At 42.3% G+C, this 14,810-nt stretch overlaps 1 protein-coding gene across 1 annotated transcript; it reads right to left on the reverse strand.

Annotated features, from left to right (window-relative positions):
* Positions 1-254: 254 nt before the first annotated feature.
* On the reverse strand, positions 255-14,641 carry CHMP4C (charged multivesicular body protein 4C; the record flags this gene model as incomplete). The annotated part of the gene is made up of 5 exons (XM_082330373.1): positions 255-319; positions 2,585-2,693; positions 6,093-6,207; positions 7,157-7,334; positions 14,446-14,641. 5 exons carry the CDS (start codon positions 14,639-14,641, stop codon positions 255-257), a joined length of 663 nt encoding a protein of 220 aa, XP_082186499.1.
* Between the last annotated feature and the right edge of the window lie 169 nt (positions 14,642-14,810).

Genomic DNA, 14,810 nt, shown 5'->3' on the forward strand with positions numbered 1-14,810 from the left:
AAACTGATACTAATAAAACAAATCTCTGGCTAAGGCTGAAAAAAAACTTTGATGCTTGGAGGTTTTGGCAACTATTGTATTTTTTGTTTGTTTGGTTTTAAACTAATTTTGTAATATGGCAGTAACACTATTCTTAGCAAGATTGGCCATAAAAAAAAAAAATCAGCCTGTATGAAATGCAACCACACTAAATCAGTATGGTTATAAAACAGCATTACAGCTCTAATGTTCAGTGTTATAAAAAGACCATGCTCTTATGAAGCCCAGGCAGCCAGCCTCTTCATTTCATCTTCATCCTCCGCTCTCTTCCTGGTCGATGCTGCAGAGAGATTAACAATAACCATCAACTAATGTAACAGTTAGAACCATTTTATTTGTTAGCATGAGCATTTGCATAGTGCTTTTCAGTGTGAAGATCTCAGATCAATTTACTGAGTAGCAAGCTAAACATAAGTAACGCAGGAACGAAGCTCACGAGAGATGCGACTATTTTGCCCCACCATTATCTCACATATAACCCTGAGGTTAACGATATAGGTCTGATGTAACTCCTACTGAAGGACTCCCACAGAAAATACATTTAATCTCTAAAAGCTGACACAGAGAGCAAGTGTCCACAAGAATGCTGCCAGTTCTCTCACCGCCACTCAAGCAGGCACGAGTGACCTACCCCTGGCTGGCTGTGCATCCGGCTGCCTTTCCAAATAGCACTGAAGGGCTCTGCATGCGCAGGTCCAGCCTCCGAATGGACTCACCCCATTTTAATGAGAGGTGTCATTCATTAAAAGGGAGAAAGAAATTCCTGAACTTACTTTGTTCAGGTGACATCAGTTAACTGCTGTGTTCACAGCAACAGCAAGCCCCAGCTCTGTACCAGGTACACTTTCTCTCTCTTTTTTTTACCCAAATCTCCTATCATGCATCTTTCACATTCGCTGAACTAAACCCTCACCCAAATAGTCTTCATGCACTGACCTACAAACTGGAAGCCCTAGAGCCCAGGTTCAACCTCAGCATGTCTCCATCTGTGGGCTGTTCACGTCAGAATTTGCGTTCCTCCAAACATCAGTGGAACACTGTTACCGGGTGCAGTACACCTGCATGTGTGTTTTTGCAGCAGACCGTTGGCTCCTGCCTGTGGCAGCTGTATGGCCAGGAGCCACCATCTTGAGAGGGGCTGCAACTACCACCTTCGGAGACTAAAGGTGGGAGAAGGACACGGGAGACCAGGGGTCCAGTCCCTACTCTGCAAGTGCCACTGGCTCACTGTGCGACTGGGGAAGGTCACTATGCCTTGCTCCATCTCAGTTTCCTCACCTCTAAAATCAGGAGGGTAACATGCATCTCCAATTAGAAGCATTATAGAACCATTAACTGTTCTTATTTTTCTATTGCTGTGTAACAGTAAGCATTGAGTTTCAGAAAAGATAAGCCAGTTTTGCAAGGCCTTAAACTATACAGTTGTAACCAACTAATTTTGCCTGAAGCAGCCATTCAGACAGATGAAGTATCAAATTAAGATAGTGAGAAGCACATGGAGACGGCCTGGGTTTAATAAAAATGTCAATTGGCACAGCTGGATCTGGAAGAAGATGTATGAACAAGCCATAAATGCCCAGACTGCAATTTGCACTGGGTTTTCCTAAATTTTTGGTTTGGTTTGGTTTGGTTTTTTTACTAGCTGTTCTGCAATTGACTTCAGTAGATGAGGCCACAATCCCAGTTTGAACATTTTAAACTGCTTCTCAGGATTTAAGTGCCGTCTGCCAAAACACACATAAGAGTCTCTGAGCTGAGCTGGTCTAGGTAACCAGTTCTGCAGCAGAAAGCACCATAAACAACCTGTGCCACGTGTGTGCTGTCCTTACCGTCAAATATTTATACTCTTTTACCAGCATCAGCATGCAGCAAGTCTTCCAGCTGATAGAGAACAACAGTGAAAGAGGACACAAGAGTGACAGAGGACACAGTGAAAGGTGTAGTAAAAGTTGACTGTCCCTGCCTTAATTCCAAATGAACAGCGCAGAACTACAGAAAAATAAGACTACTGCTTAACACCAGGAATAAGTCTGCTCTGTAGAAAGAAAGCAAAAGAATGACAATATTTCTTTAAATGTGTATTTCCTGCTGCCTCCTTCATTTCTAATTAAAATACCAGTGGCAAATATCAAACCACTACTCTACAAAGCTGGATCTTTGTGACGCAAACATTTTGAATCTAGGTCAGACTAATTAAAAAAGACTAAGGATTTAATTGCCAAAAAGAAAAAAAAAAAATCTTCCCATTCCTCAGTGATCTCACTACATTTCAGTAGGAGATGCATCAGTATATGTGCAAGGTCAAGTTCCCTGAGTTTGTCACCCCAAATCTACAGAGAATTTGGTCCCAAATGCTTTCATACAGCAAACCAGAATTCCACTCTGTTTTTTCTGATAAACAGATACAAAAATACGAAAAGGAATCTGTAATACTTTAAAAGTTAAAACAGAGTTAAATACATTATCTGGAACTCTCTCTTCCTCTCTTCCTTCTCACAGCATGGCTTAATCATGAGAAATGTAAAATGGCAAGCAGTCAGTTTACCAGGGCGAGAAGGCAGCGATGTGGATGGAACACTTGGCAACCTGACATCTCTCATTCCCTTGTTCAATTCTTCTTGCTCCAGTTCTTCCAATTCTGCCATCAACTCATCCTAAATTCAAGGAAAACATTATTTACAAATTCATTGTCCTGACAGTGATCTTAGGCAAGGGCACATTTAACCACCACGAAGCTAAGTGCTTCTGAAAAACAGTTTACATCTGAAAACAAATATCAAAAACCAGCATATCACAAGTATAATTTTTACTAAATGTAGGTGATAACAGTAAACCTTAATTGAAAGTTGAAAGAAGGACAGTGGAAGTTAGAAACAGGAAAAGGAATAAAATTAGAAAGAAAACTGATGGCAATGTAATACTCATCAAAAAGGCAAACACGGGGCAGGGTGGGGGGAAGGTCCCTTTGCCATCCTCAGGTTTGTTCCAAATCTAGAGCCTGTACTCTTCAACGGATTCTAATTTTAATGTGCAATTTCTCCCATTTTAAAAAGCAAATAGCTTCCTCCAGTTAAGACGGTCATTAAACATTATGCTTCAGCCCCATCACACAAGCCCAGGATTATATATGATTTCAAAGCAGCACTGGAATCAGAGCTGTCCTCCTGGGTCCTGTTATTCACTCTTGAAGCACATAACACTCTTGGGCTTTTAGCTGCAGAAGCTGATTTGGACAGATGATCTAATCCACTTGTATAATACTAAAAAACAAAAGGCTATACACTTTTTAAAAAAGCCACAGACTTATTCCTTGGCTGGAGTTTCCCAAAGAAAGGAAGCTAAATATTACATATTTGTAGAGAAATAGACCTTTGCCACGTTGATAAAATGATTTAAAAAGAAACAATGGGCAAAAGTGGCTGGGGAAAGAGCGGCTGCAGCAAAGTGAGATCTACTAGGTATTGAAATGGGCTCTGCTTACCCATTTATACCTTGCTTATCACCAACGTGGAAGTTAAAATTAATTATAGTTAATTACACAGCCACCACAGGCCTTCATAGACTTACTTTCTCATGGTTTTATATTTTAAGGCAAAAAAAAAAAAAATAAGGCTCCAGTTTGCCTACCTGACCTAGTTCACAGCACAAATCATCCTAGGATAACATCTAAAAATTTCAGCATCAGGTCTACACCTGATGGTGTTCAATTCACAGCTGATTTCTCAAGGAAATGTGTAAGTTGGGGCCCCATGTCTAACTCAGGCATTTAGCTGAGGCAAAAATATGTCTGTACTTTGCCTCGGTCAGTGCTGTGAATACAAGCTTCAAAGGTTAGTGTCCAAGTTGTTGTAAAGTCAAGGGAAACAGGTATTTCTGAAGACCTCTAGATGGTCATCTAACCTTCTCCAACACCAAATTAGTCCCTACCAACCTCTGCTGAACAAGTAAACAATTAAGAAGTAGTGTCAGCCGCAACACACTCTCTTTTAAAAAATAAAAAAAAGTAAAAGAAACCATGATCATGACCCCTACACCTTTAACATAATAATGTAATGGCTAGAACATTTGCTCTCAAAGTAGGAGCCTCAAGTTTTAAGTTCTTCTCATCCTTAAGCATGGATTTAACTTATATTTCCCACAACTCAGGAACTGCTCTACAACTAGGCTGTGGAGTATTGCAGTAGCTGTATCAAATCTCCTTTCTCCTCTTGAACCTAGGCCAAAAAGAGAGCAGAGGGAAGATACCACATGAACTCTCAAGTTCCAGGCTTTGTCCACTGGAATGTGTGTATTTCACATTTGATTATCAGAAACATGCCTCCAGGCAAGGATCACCCCTCCCAGTGAGCATCCTACTCAGGTAGGACAGAGCTTTTTTGCATTCTTCACGATATACACTGTGTCAACCCAGGGAGAAAGAACCCTTATGTTTTTGTCTCTATCTAGAGCAGTAGAAATTACATGCTTCCATGATCTCGTTACACCCATGGCACACACATGAAGAGGAAATCCAAGTGTGTGGTGAAAATGCCCTTCAAAAAATAAAATTAAATATCATCCTCCAACACAAATCACCCCATAACCCAGCAATTAAGTCACTGATTCTAGTGCTCTTAAGCTGAAGTGGCCTGCAAACCAGGTTTCCCAATTACTGGACAAGTGCCTTAAGTATTAGGCTCCTATGCAAAGGCAGGTGCTGGTACAATGATGCCCCATGTGACAGTGGCTTATTTTCCCAGAATAGGAAACATGCCCATCAACTTAGACTAGTATCTCTTAGGAAGTTCCAGGTCAATCTACAACATGCCTACTAAGCCTAGACTCCTAAAAGTTAAGCCCCGATGAAAAGTAAGTGCCACTGTATAGCTGTTTGGGATGGCAGTATGTTTTTCAGTTGTTTGAAGCTCAGTTTATACAGGCCAAATCCCATTCCTTGTGCCAGTACTGATTAAATGTTTCTTGAAAAGTCTATTTACATTCAAAGTGGAAAAATAGGAAAGCAGATAATAGGAACAAAATACAAAGAATCATTACTATTTTCAACAAATTATAACTGTTGAATGAAACCTCCCCTCCCTCCCAGTCAAGCAAATATCATAAAGCATATGTATTTTTCTTTGTTGTCCATTTGGGCACATAGGAACAAATCAGTTGGGGAGGGAGTGAATTGTTTGATTCTTTAGGACATTCTTCAAATGATCTCTAGTGCTTGGTCGCTTTAAAACATAGTTAAAAAACAAAACCAAACTGGTTGTGATGCTGAGTCTGATCCTCAGCTCTGCATTCCACAGATTGCAAGAATTTTGAGTATACTTGACCCTTGAGTCCTCAGCCATGGCTGGATGAGAAATAAGTAATGCCCTGCTTAGATATGTAAAATCAAGGCCAGGGACACTGGATGAAAGCTATTGCAACAAATTTTCAGGCCTTAAGTGCCTTGTGGGGGTTTCAGAAGAAAAGAGCTCAAGGAAGAAACCTTAGTGCCTCCAACAGGAATTACTGCTACCTAACGGACCTACTTCTGTAGAAAATCTGGAAAACAGGGAAAGGACCTGTGTCTCCAAGCACCAAAAGCGTCCTTAAAAAACTGGTCCAAATATTCAGAATTGTGAACAGCTGCCTGCTCGTGGGATAGGAACATGTACTTAGTCAAACGGATGTCTATTTGGAGCGCAAAAAATTACATGTTTCTGTGTCCACTTGGAGCAGTACAAATCACACGTTTCAGTGACCTTCCATGGTACAAATGAGAATAACAATTACAGGAGTGCAGTTAAAATCACCTTTCTTAAAATTTATATATAAATAAAAAATATTTTTATGTTTTACATATATAGATTTTTATTATATTATATATAATATATATTATTAATTTTATTTCATTTATACATATATATCTAAAAATTGTAAAAATGTCCTAGATAGGGTAAGCCAGAACCAAGGAATTTCAAACCCGTACCTTCTGAGAAACAAACGACTGGAACAAGCCACTGCACAACAAAATAACTATGGAGTCATTTAACAACTAAAACTCACAGGCCTGAAGTACTAACCTCATCAAACTCATCACCAAAGGCAGCTCGGTTTGAGATAGCATCTGAAATTTCCTGGGCAACATCTTGCTGTTCAGTGATATCTTGCATCAAATCATCAATTTTATTCAAGTCCCTGGCAAGATAAGATGGAAACATTTTTTAAAGATATATCATTCAAATGCTACAGAAGAGACTCAGAAAAACCTGAACAGACCCTATTTTCTTTTTATGCCCATGGCTGTATAAACGGCAGAACCCACAGGCAATAATTTCCCTCACCTACACCTTAATGTTTCCTGGCAAGCGTCTGTGTGTTTTAGCCAGTCGAATTTCTTCCACTTCAGGATTATAACAAAAGTCAAACTGCAGCAGTCTGTCTCTCTCCCTCTCTGTGCTTCTCATACCTCTGCCAGCCAACAGTCACATCGCCCGGGCAGATCCCATCTCCTTCCCGAGGTCAGCATCTTTACAGATGGACATTTTTTGATGTTAAGCCTTCACGAGAACTGGGGGGAACTTAACAGGACTATACCCCATTTAAAAGCTTCCCCTTATTGTTAACGTCATTATTGTTTCAGTTCCTGTTTACTTCTCCCAGAACAACCTTTCTGATATAACTCTGTTTATTCAGGCAGGAAAGCACCTCATGAAACAATATAGGACATGTAAAAACTCTACACGGACAAAAAAATTGCCCTCTCTTTTATTCAAGTCTAATTAGTACTTTGAATCACACAGTCCAGCTTATGCACTTGGAGGAAAAGAGTCCACTTAAGTTTCTTCAACTAAGTTTTCTTCTGGAAAAACCAAGGGCAGAGGCCAGTCTCCACTGCCAAGGCAGACTTAAAAAAAAAAAGTACCACACAGATCTCTCTAGTTCAGCGGACTTCCTTCTAGACTTGCTGTTAAGAAAAGACATTCTTCTGCCAAATAACACTACAGCACCAATAGCATTCCTGACATTAAACACCTGAACAAAAAATGAAGTCAAAACTGGCTGGCTTGATACAATAGGCTGTAGCGATGAAATAGTTTGAAAGTGGTTAGTAAGCTCAACCTGAAAGCTATTAGAAAGCACTTACATATTTTCATGTACTTTTTTCATAGCTTGTGCAGCATAACCCATATTCTTGAGCACTTCTGTGTTGGTGTGGGAATTTTCCAATGCCTCTCTCTGGAACTCAATGGTCGAAAGTGTCCCATCAATTTGACTCAACTGTTTCTCATATCTCTTTTTTCTCTTCAGTGCTTGTAAGGCAGCTGGAATGGGAAGAGGCAAAGCGCACTGTGTATTTTCATAGCAAAATGCAAGGACAAGTAGTTCAGCACCAAGCCGACCTGCAGAATTTATAGTTCTCACCCTCCTACCTTACTAGTAGGGAGACAAACTTTGACCACACCAGATCAGCAGCCTGTTTATCACCAACATGCTGTTGCATGAACATGCTGGGAAGCTCTCTTAGATTAACTCCTTTTAGCACCACAGGGAAGAGCAGCTTCTTCCTCCACTGCGAGAGATCTTGAACTCCATCCTGTGCACACAGGCAAAGCAGGGAAGATGGGGAGGAAAAAGAGAAAAGTCAGGGAGAATTCAGAAAGGAGGAAACAGGAAAGAAAGAAAAGAAGAGGTTGCAAAACATAAGTAAAAACTAAGGAAGACAGCGTAAGAAGATCTGTCATGACAACGACACCTCCACCAACGCTGCTTTCTAAACTTTGTCTCAGCAGCAGTGAAACTGTCAAGTGCAATGGAAAGCCCAAATGGCCTAACCAAGCAGGTGGGTTACATCAGGGGAGGACTCACATTTCTCTGGCTTTCAGCTGCATCTGTTTCTTACAATCACTTAGGAGCATGATCTTTAAACCTTAGAACTTGAAAACATATAGAACTTTGTAGACACAGCTACAGTCAATTCTAGTTACTCGCCATTATCTTTGTAAATCATTGAGATTAGTCTTTTATATTTGCTAAGTTATGAGCAGCATACTTTGCCCAGAGTAAATCATTAGCAGAATAAATGCACGTGACAAGCAGGAGGAGAAAGGGGCTTTCTCTCAACCTCTGGGAGTGGAACGCACACAATCTTGCCACAAAGCATTTCCTGACCACTGTCCTTTCCAAACTACACATGTGCCAGGCAAGAAAAAAAACCAAGAAAAACCAAAAGACTGAGTTAACCCATTGCTGTTTCAATGCTATTAATACCCATGTCCTTTCCTTTGCCTCTTACATTTAATTTTTAAATCAGGTTCAGAGCCAGCAAGCAGCTGCAGCCCCCCAAACTCAAAACAATTGGTAGCAGCACTTACTGTTGCTGTCCTATTCAAATAATTGCCCACATGCAGTAACACTGAGCCGTGACATTGGGGTACACAACTTTTCAAATGAAGTCAGGATCCCTCCAAGGAGGGGGCACAGATTTATGGTGTGTAACAACACACTAAAATGTTTAGTGCTTTGTTGACAAATGCTTGAATCAACATGGTCAAAATTGCTCATCATTAGCTGCGCAAGGACAAGCATTCACACAGGCTAAGATACACAATGGCTTCTAGCACCTGCAGTAAAATGTTTCAGGACAGCAAACCGCCATCACAACAGATTAATCACAGTATTCAAATTCAAGATTTTCCCAGGTTTTGGGGGATGGTCTGAAGTTCATGCATATTCTGAAAAAGATGCATGAACCCCAGATGATGTCATGCAAATAGCAAATGTGAGAACTTCTCATTGGCAATTCCAAAATACATTAGTTTGGCTTAATGCCAAATAATCTTTTCACCTACTTATTATTTCCCTACTTATTTATGCTTATTATTGGTAGCATTAGGACACCAGCCATTCTCTTCCTCACCTTCAGTTGAATCAAAATTTGATCCTGGCTTCTTAGGTTAGGAAGACAGAGATTCCAGGTAAGTTTAATGGTCCGAAACTGTGCATAACACTGGCTGTGCCAGAGAAGACTCTGAAGCCCTGTGGACTGAGGAGCACTAACTGGCTGATGCAGAAAGGCTTCAGCTGGAATAAGTAGCTACCACAGAGAAATACTTCCAGTCAGTGTTTTTCAGAAATGGGACTCTGTAATGGTGCTGTTGTTAGTGGCTCCTCAGAGAGAAAATGGATTTCCTCAGTTACACACAAAGCAGTTGTTTTCAAAATCCTGAAGTATTAAGATTTAATTAAACCACACCCAAATTAAGAAACCACAGAAGACGCCAGACTCTGTGTGACTTCACCTATTCATAAACAGCTTTTCCTAATTATTGTAGTGCAACATATCATCTTTATTAATTCTCTTTAGTTTTACCAGTGACTTACAGAACAAAGCACTTCATAGGAAATCAATTCATACTCCTTCCTTATCAACCAAGGCATAATTCCCACACCACACTATAGGATTTTTCTCATTTATATTAAATGAATGATGTTCATTGTACAGTGTTTTTTAATAGTAGCTCCTATAGCTAAGATATGAGAATTTCCTTGTTATTTGAAATCTATTTTTCTGTGTTTTACAGACTATCATGAACTTTTAAGTGCTTTTCTACTGTGCATACAGGCATTTTAAAATTTGTGTGCAACTCTTACAAGAAGATTGAAATGCTTCACAGAAATGCTACTGCATTATAATAACCAAACTGAAGAAGAACATATCTACCAAAAAATAAAGAAATTGAGAAGAGAACATAAACTTACTTCACTGAAGGTCTAAGAATGGCACTGAAAAAGGGTGTTGCCCATTCCAAAGATTTCAAAGAAGGAAGACAGCCCAGGGAGGAAGAGTCTAAGCAGGGGTAGAGTCTGAGAAATCAAGTGTAATTAATACCAATTCAACCAGGAAGAGGTGGAGGTCTTCTCCAGGGAAAAAGCAATCTCATACACTCTCTCTGTTGTGCTCCAAAGAAGCCGATTCAACTCCTGCATTTCATTACAAAGTGGTTAGCAGTTGGCTGGGCTTTAGCATGTTTCCTGTGCTCTACTGCTGAGTCCAGCAAGCAGGATACAGCTCATAGATTAGCAACCACTGCTTTTAATCTGAGTTTTTATTTTATTTTCAAGACAAGTGGCTGGAACAACAGCAGACTATTATGTCAGTTCAAGTATGCATATTAAAGAACTACTGTTATTAACATACAGAAGGACACTTTTCCAGTGTCACTACTATGCTGACACTTTGTTAAGGAAGCAGAAATGGCCAGCCGGGCAATAGTAATCCTGGCCACACTGAATATCCAGGTTTCTAAAGGAGAGAACAAAATTAGTGACATAGAAGAGTTGTGGCACCCTCCTCATGGTTTCATGACAGATCAGAATGAAAAGACAATACAGTGATAACAACACCTTTACCTGTCAAGCCCACCACCAACACCCATCAATATGGGAATTGTCGATCTCATCTTCTGAAGCACAAATAAAAGCATTGTCTAGTAATCCTTAACATTCCCGGGGCAAACTGGTGAAGAAGGAAAAGAGTGTTTCCTCAGAAGATATAACACCACTGTGAAAATGCTGGATCTCATTCTTGGATACAGTTCACAAACCTCCACTTCAGTCCTGCAAGGGACCGATGCATACAACTTCTGATCTCCCTTATACTAGGGACAGCCGAAAGAAATGCTGCTGAGGCCATAAAAATCATACCACCTTACTAGCTCAGTATCAGCATTCATAATGCTTAAAACCTTGTGGGGAAAGCCACATACAGTTACAACTGAGGCGCTAATTCAAGAACAACAATACACTTGACTTGTTATAACTATTCCAGTTCGTGGCAAGACACTTGAAATGTGATCATGAAGATCAGAGAACAATAGCTGTAACTCACAGAACAAAGACACGCGAAGGGCCTCCTCATACCTCCCCACCAGAAGCCCTCAGTCCCAACCTGTCATACACCCTGCCATAGGCATGACAGCCCTGTCCGTGTTAACGTGCAATTACTACATTGTTGTTTGGTTTCAACAGCCTTCTGGTTACAACTAACTCATTGAAAAGGAATGCTACACGGCTACATAAGCCCTGCCTAAATGTACCACACAACATATTTAGCAGCATCTACCTGTTATTCCAACTTTATAGTTTTTGTCCTCAGTAGTACTATGTGGCTCTTGATGGTTAACATTTAATCCTATTCTGGATGGCTTCTTTTAACTTAATTCTTTTCATTTAGCCATTTTTTAGGATCTGTGAAAGATTCCAGGCTAAAACAACACTCATTCACATGTATGTTATTTTCACAGGCACACTCAGAAGACACATTTCCTTTTAAACAGAGTTCTCAAATATTCAGTATCACTTTCTGTCCTTTAAATTTTCCTGTATGACTTTCAAAATATTGAAGATGAAAAGCCAATTTACAGATGAAGTTGGCAGCTGTGCACTGGCTGAAACTGAGATACCCAAAAAAGTACAGCAAGAGATATCCAAAAAAATCATGAGTTTGTATCTAAAATGGGGCGAGATTAAAAGGCAGTGCTAACTGTGAAAAGAAATATTGCTTATCATGACATAACCTATGCAGGAGGAATTCCAACACACATCGCTGTTCCAAAAACACTCAAGTGGTCGAGCTACTGTAGGACATTAACAGGGAATGCTGGAACCATATCACCCCAAAAGCGTAGCTGATTTCAGATTAGGTACAGGAACTGCAGAGATAAAGGAGAAGCCAAAAATATTTAAGTGATGTTTCACATCTATTTGCATAGCTAACACGTCACAGCTTTCAAATCAAGTTAAGCCTGCTGATGTCACATGAACCCATTCAAGAGTCATCTGAACTCACGAAAAATTGCTTGTGCTTGAATCTTCTCTCTCTTGTGTCAGTATAACTGACTCAGACTCAGGTGCCTAAAAATCAAATGAGATCATGCTAATTTGGTGCATTTTCTATACCTAGACACATCTTGCTCCAGTCTCGGACACTCCCATTTTAGTTTCCACAGGCTTCTCCACAGATGCAACTAAGAAAAAACAACATTAAAAATTAGCTATGAGGTCCCTTTGAAACATTCGCTTTAACAAGGCAAGGTAGATTAAAACTTCTATTCTCTCATTTGTGTGTATGTTTACATAATGCTACAATACCTGCTGGTTAGCACTGATTTCCAGCTAATATGCTGCTATATGTAAACCAACAGCAATTAAACTATAAAGCAATGGACATATCAAATGAAAGGGTATTCTTGGGGATTTAAGTTCACTCACTAGCCTGCTAAATTCAAGCACTTTGGCACAGCAAGGTTAGTTTCTCGTGTTTCTCCTCTGACTGTAGTTACACTATCCCATTTTGGTTTTAGAGCCATTTTTGGCATGAAAAAAAACCCACTCTGTACTTCTTGCCCTACTCCTGTCTCTTTACTGTCCTTAACTGCAGGCTCCTGAGCAAACAACAAGATAAAAAGGAGTTATTTTTAACCACAATCAGCTCAACAATCCAGTTTGCAGCATGACTCCACAAACAATGGCATAGGTAAAACGAGGGGAATTGCACACTGAGCACAGGAGTGGAAACAAACATCTGGCAGAAAAGCTTCATATGTCAAACGCTGCATGCCTGAAGCACAAGGGCATAGTCTGACAAACACCTGGAACCAGCATCAGCCAGATGAGTTAAAGGAGAAGATCCACCTTCTCCCAACAACAACTGCTCATGCCTGCCTGTGCACCACCCTCTCCTTCACATGTGCCCGAGCACTTGTGCAGCTGTGGAGTCAACTTAGTAAGTGGAACTTAACGTACCCTGGGTAAAATAACCCAGCCAAAAAAACCCCACAACATCTTACAGCTGCATCCAGCTTTTCTGAAACACACCCTTCAGGGAGCTCTGCCAAGGAAAGGAAGGGAGCAGCATGGGGGCAGGACCAAGGCAGGAAGCATTGCTTCTTCCTACAACCATGCCAGCTTAAAGTCCAGCCTTGGGATGAAGTTCCACAGCAGTGTGTCTGGATCTAAACAGGAATTGCTACAGTCGCAGGAGCAGGCCTGTGTTCTTGCATCAGCCCCATCGCTCGGGCAATTGCACAGTGAACCAGTCTTGGGAGCTATCTGGTCACTTTGTCCTGCAGCAAATTAGTTTTCAGCCGGATCAGCTTCCTGAACTAGCTCACTGCACCAGCACACAGGTGCCAGTACCTGCACAAGGGAACAAGACAGACACTCCAGTCGAAGCCAGGGGAGAACAGGGACCGGGACAAGCCTGACGGCTCCCGCACTGCAGAGCGGCACACTCAGTTGCGCTGCTGAACTGGCTTTACTTTTGCGCCCTCAAATCTGTCCCATCTCGACCAACGCTTTTAAATCCTTTCTAAATAAATGGTTTTTGCTAATGATTATTAAATGCTGAAGTATTACAAATACATTAAAGGGCTAACCAAAACACCTTTAACACGCAGCTCCTCACAAGTTCTAAGTTACATGGCATTAACTTTTTAAATTATCCAGCAATAGAAAGAGCAAAGAGCTACTTTCTCGTTAGAGAAAGTTTAAAGAAAGTTTAAAGAAAAATAAAGCTCAGGGTAGACAAACAAGACTCCAGGTGACTTTAGGAAGTGATTAACTTGTTTCTCAAAGGCCTATATATCTCCAAGACATTGGCTACCATTATTTGCTTCCCAGAGATGACATCAGTATAAGCAGGATCCAGACCTTATTATCCCTTAGCATCATCTCCTTTGCAGCCAACAGCGGCCCAGACCAGACCAGTCGTTACTAATGCTCTGAACTATTGTTCATTTTTTAGTGATATCACATACTTCCTATGTGATTTGAGGCAAATCATTGAATAACTTTGCTTTTCAGCTGCTAGCAGTATATTCTCCAACCCTCACAGTGGGGATAATGTGAATTCACCCATGAACATACAAGAGATCCTCACACGCTTCAGCTCCTCTGCTATCTGCACAACCAACGCTCAGCTTTGCACGTTGAACAGTACTTTGCAGCACCAGCTATCCAGCCGATACCTGCTTCGACTGCGGTGCAAAGCATGAACCAAAGACATTAGCGAGGAATAAAGTACCCCGCGATCAGCCCACCGCGACGAATCCACAACGCATTAAACACTAACAGATGCCGAAGACCCAAAGCCACCATCGTGTCGCTCGCTCGGCGTCCACCGCTGGATGACGGAACGCACCGCGTACCTGCGGAGCCGACAGACCCGGCCCAGCGACAGCCCCTGCGAGACCCCGAGTCCCCCCTCTTCCTAACAGAGCCCCGTACCCAGAGGCCTTTGAACCCTGGGATTTAAAGCCCCGCAGGCACCCGCGCTGCCGCCGCCGGCCCCGCGGGGCGCCCGGGCTTCCCCGGCGGCGGGCGGAGGGCAGCGGGGCCCGGGCAGGCCCCGGCCGCCGGGAGGCCAGGACTCACCTCGCTTGTTCTTGGTGCCGTGCTGCCGGGCCGCCGCCAGCTCCCGCTGGATCCTCGTCTCCAGGTACTCCTGCTTCTTGCTGAGCATCTCCTCCGTCTCCCGCAGCCGGGCCAGCGCCTCCTGCGGCGAGGGCCCCCCGCGGCCCTTGGAGGCGGCCGAGCCGCCCCCCTTGAAGAACTTGGAAATCTTGCTCATGGCGGCGGCGGCGGCCCCGGCTCGGCACCCGCCGACGGAAGGGTCTGGCCGGCCCGGCCCGGCCCGCAGGAGCCTCCCCGCCCGGCACACGCCGTGACGGCACTTCCTGGGCCCGCGGGCGGCGGCACCGCACCTGGCGGCGGGGCGGGCCCGGGCTGCCCGCCCAGGG

This window comes from Platalea leucorodia (assembly GCF_965183815.1).
Source record: "Platalea leucorodia genome assembly, chromosome: 1".
Lineage (NCBI taxonomy): Eukaryota > Metazoa > Chordata > Aves > Pelecaniformes > Threskiornithidae > Platalea > Platalea leucorodia.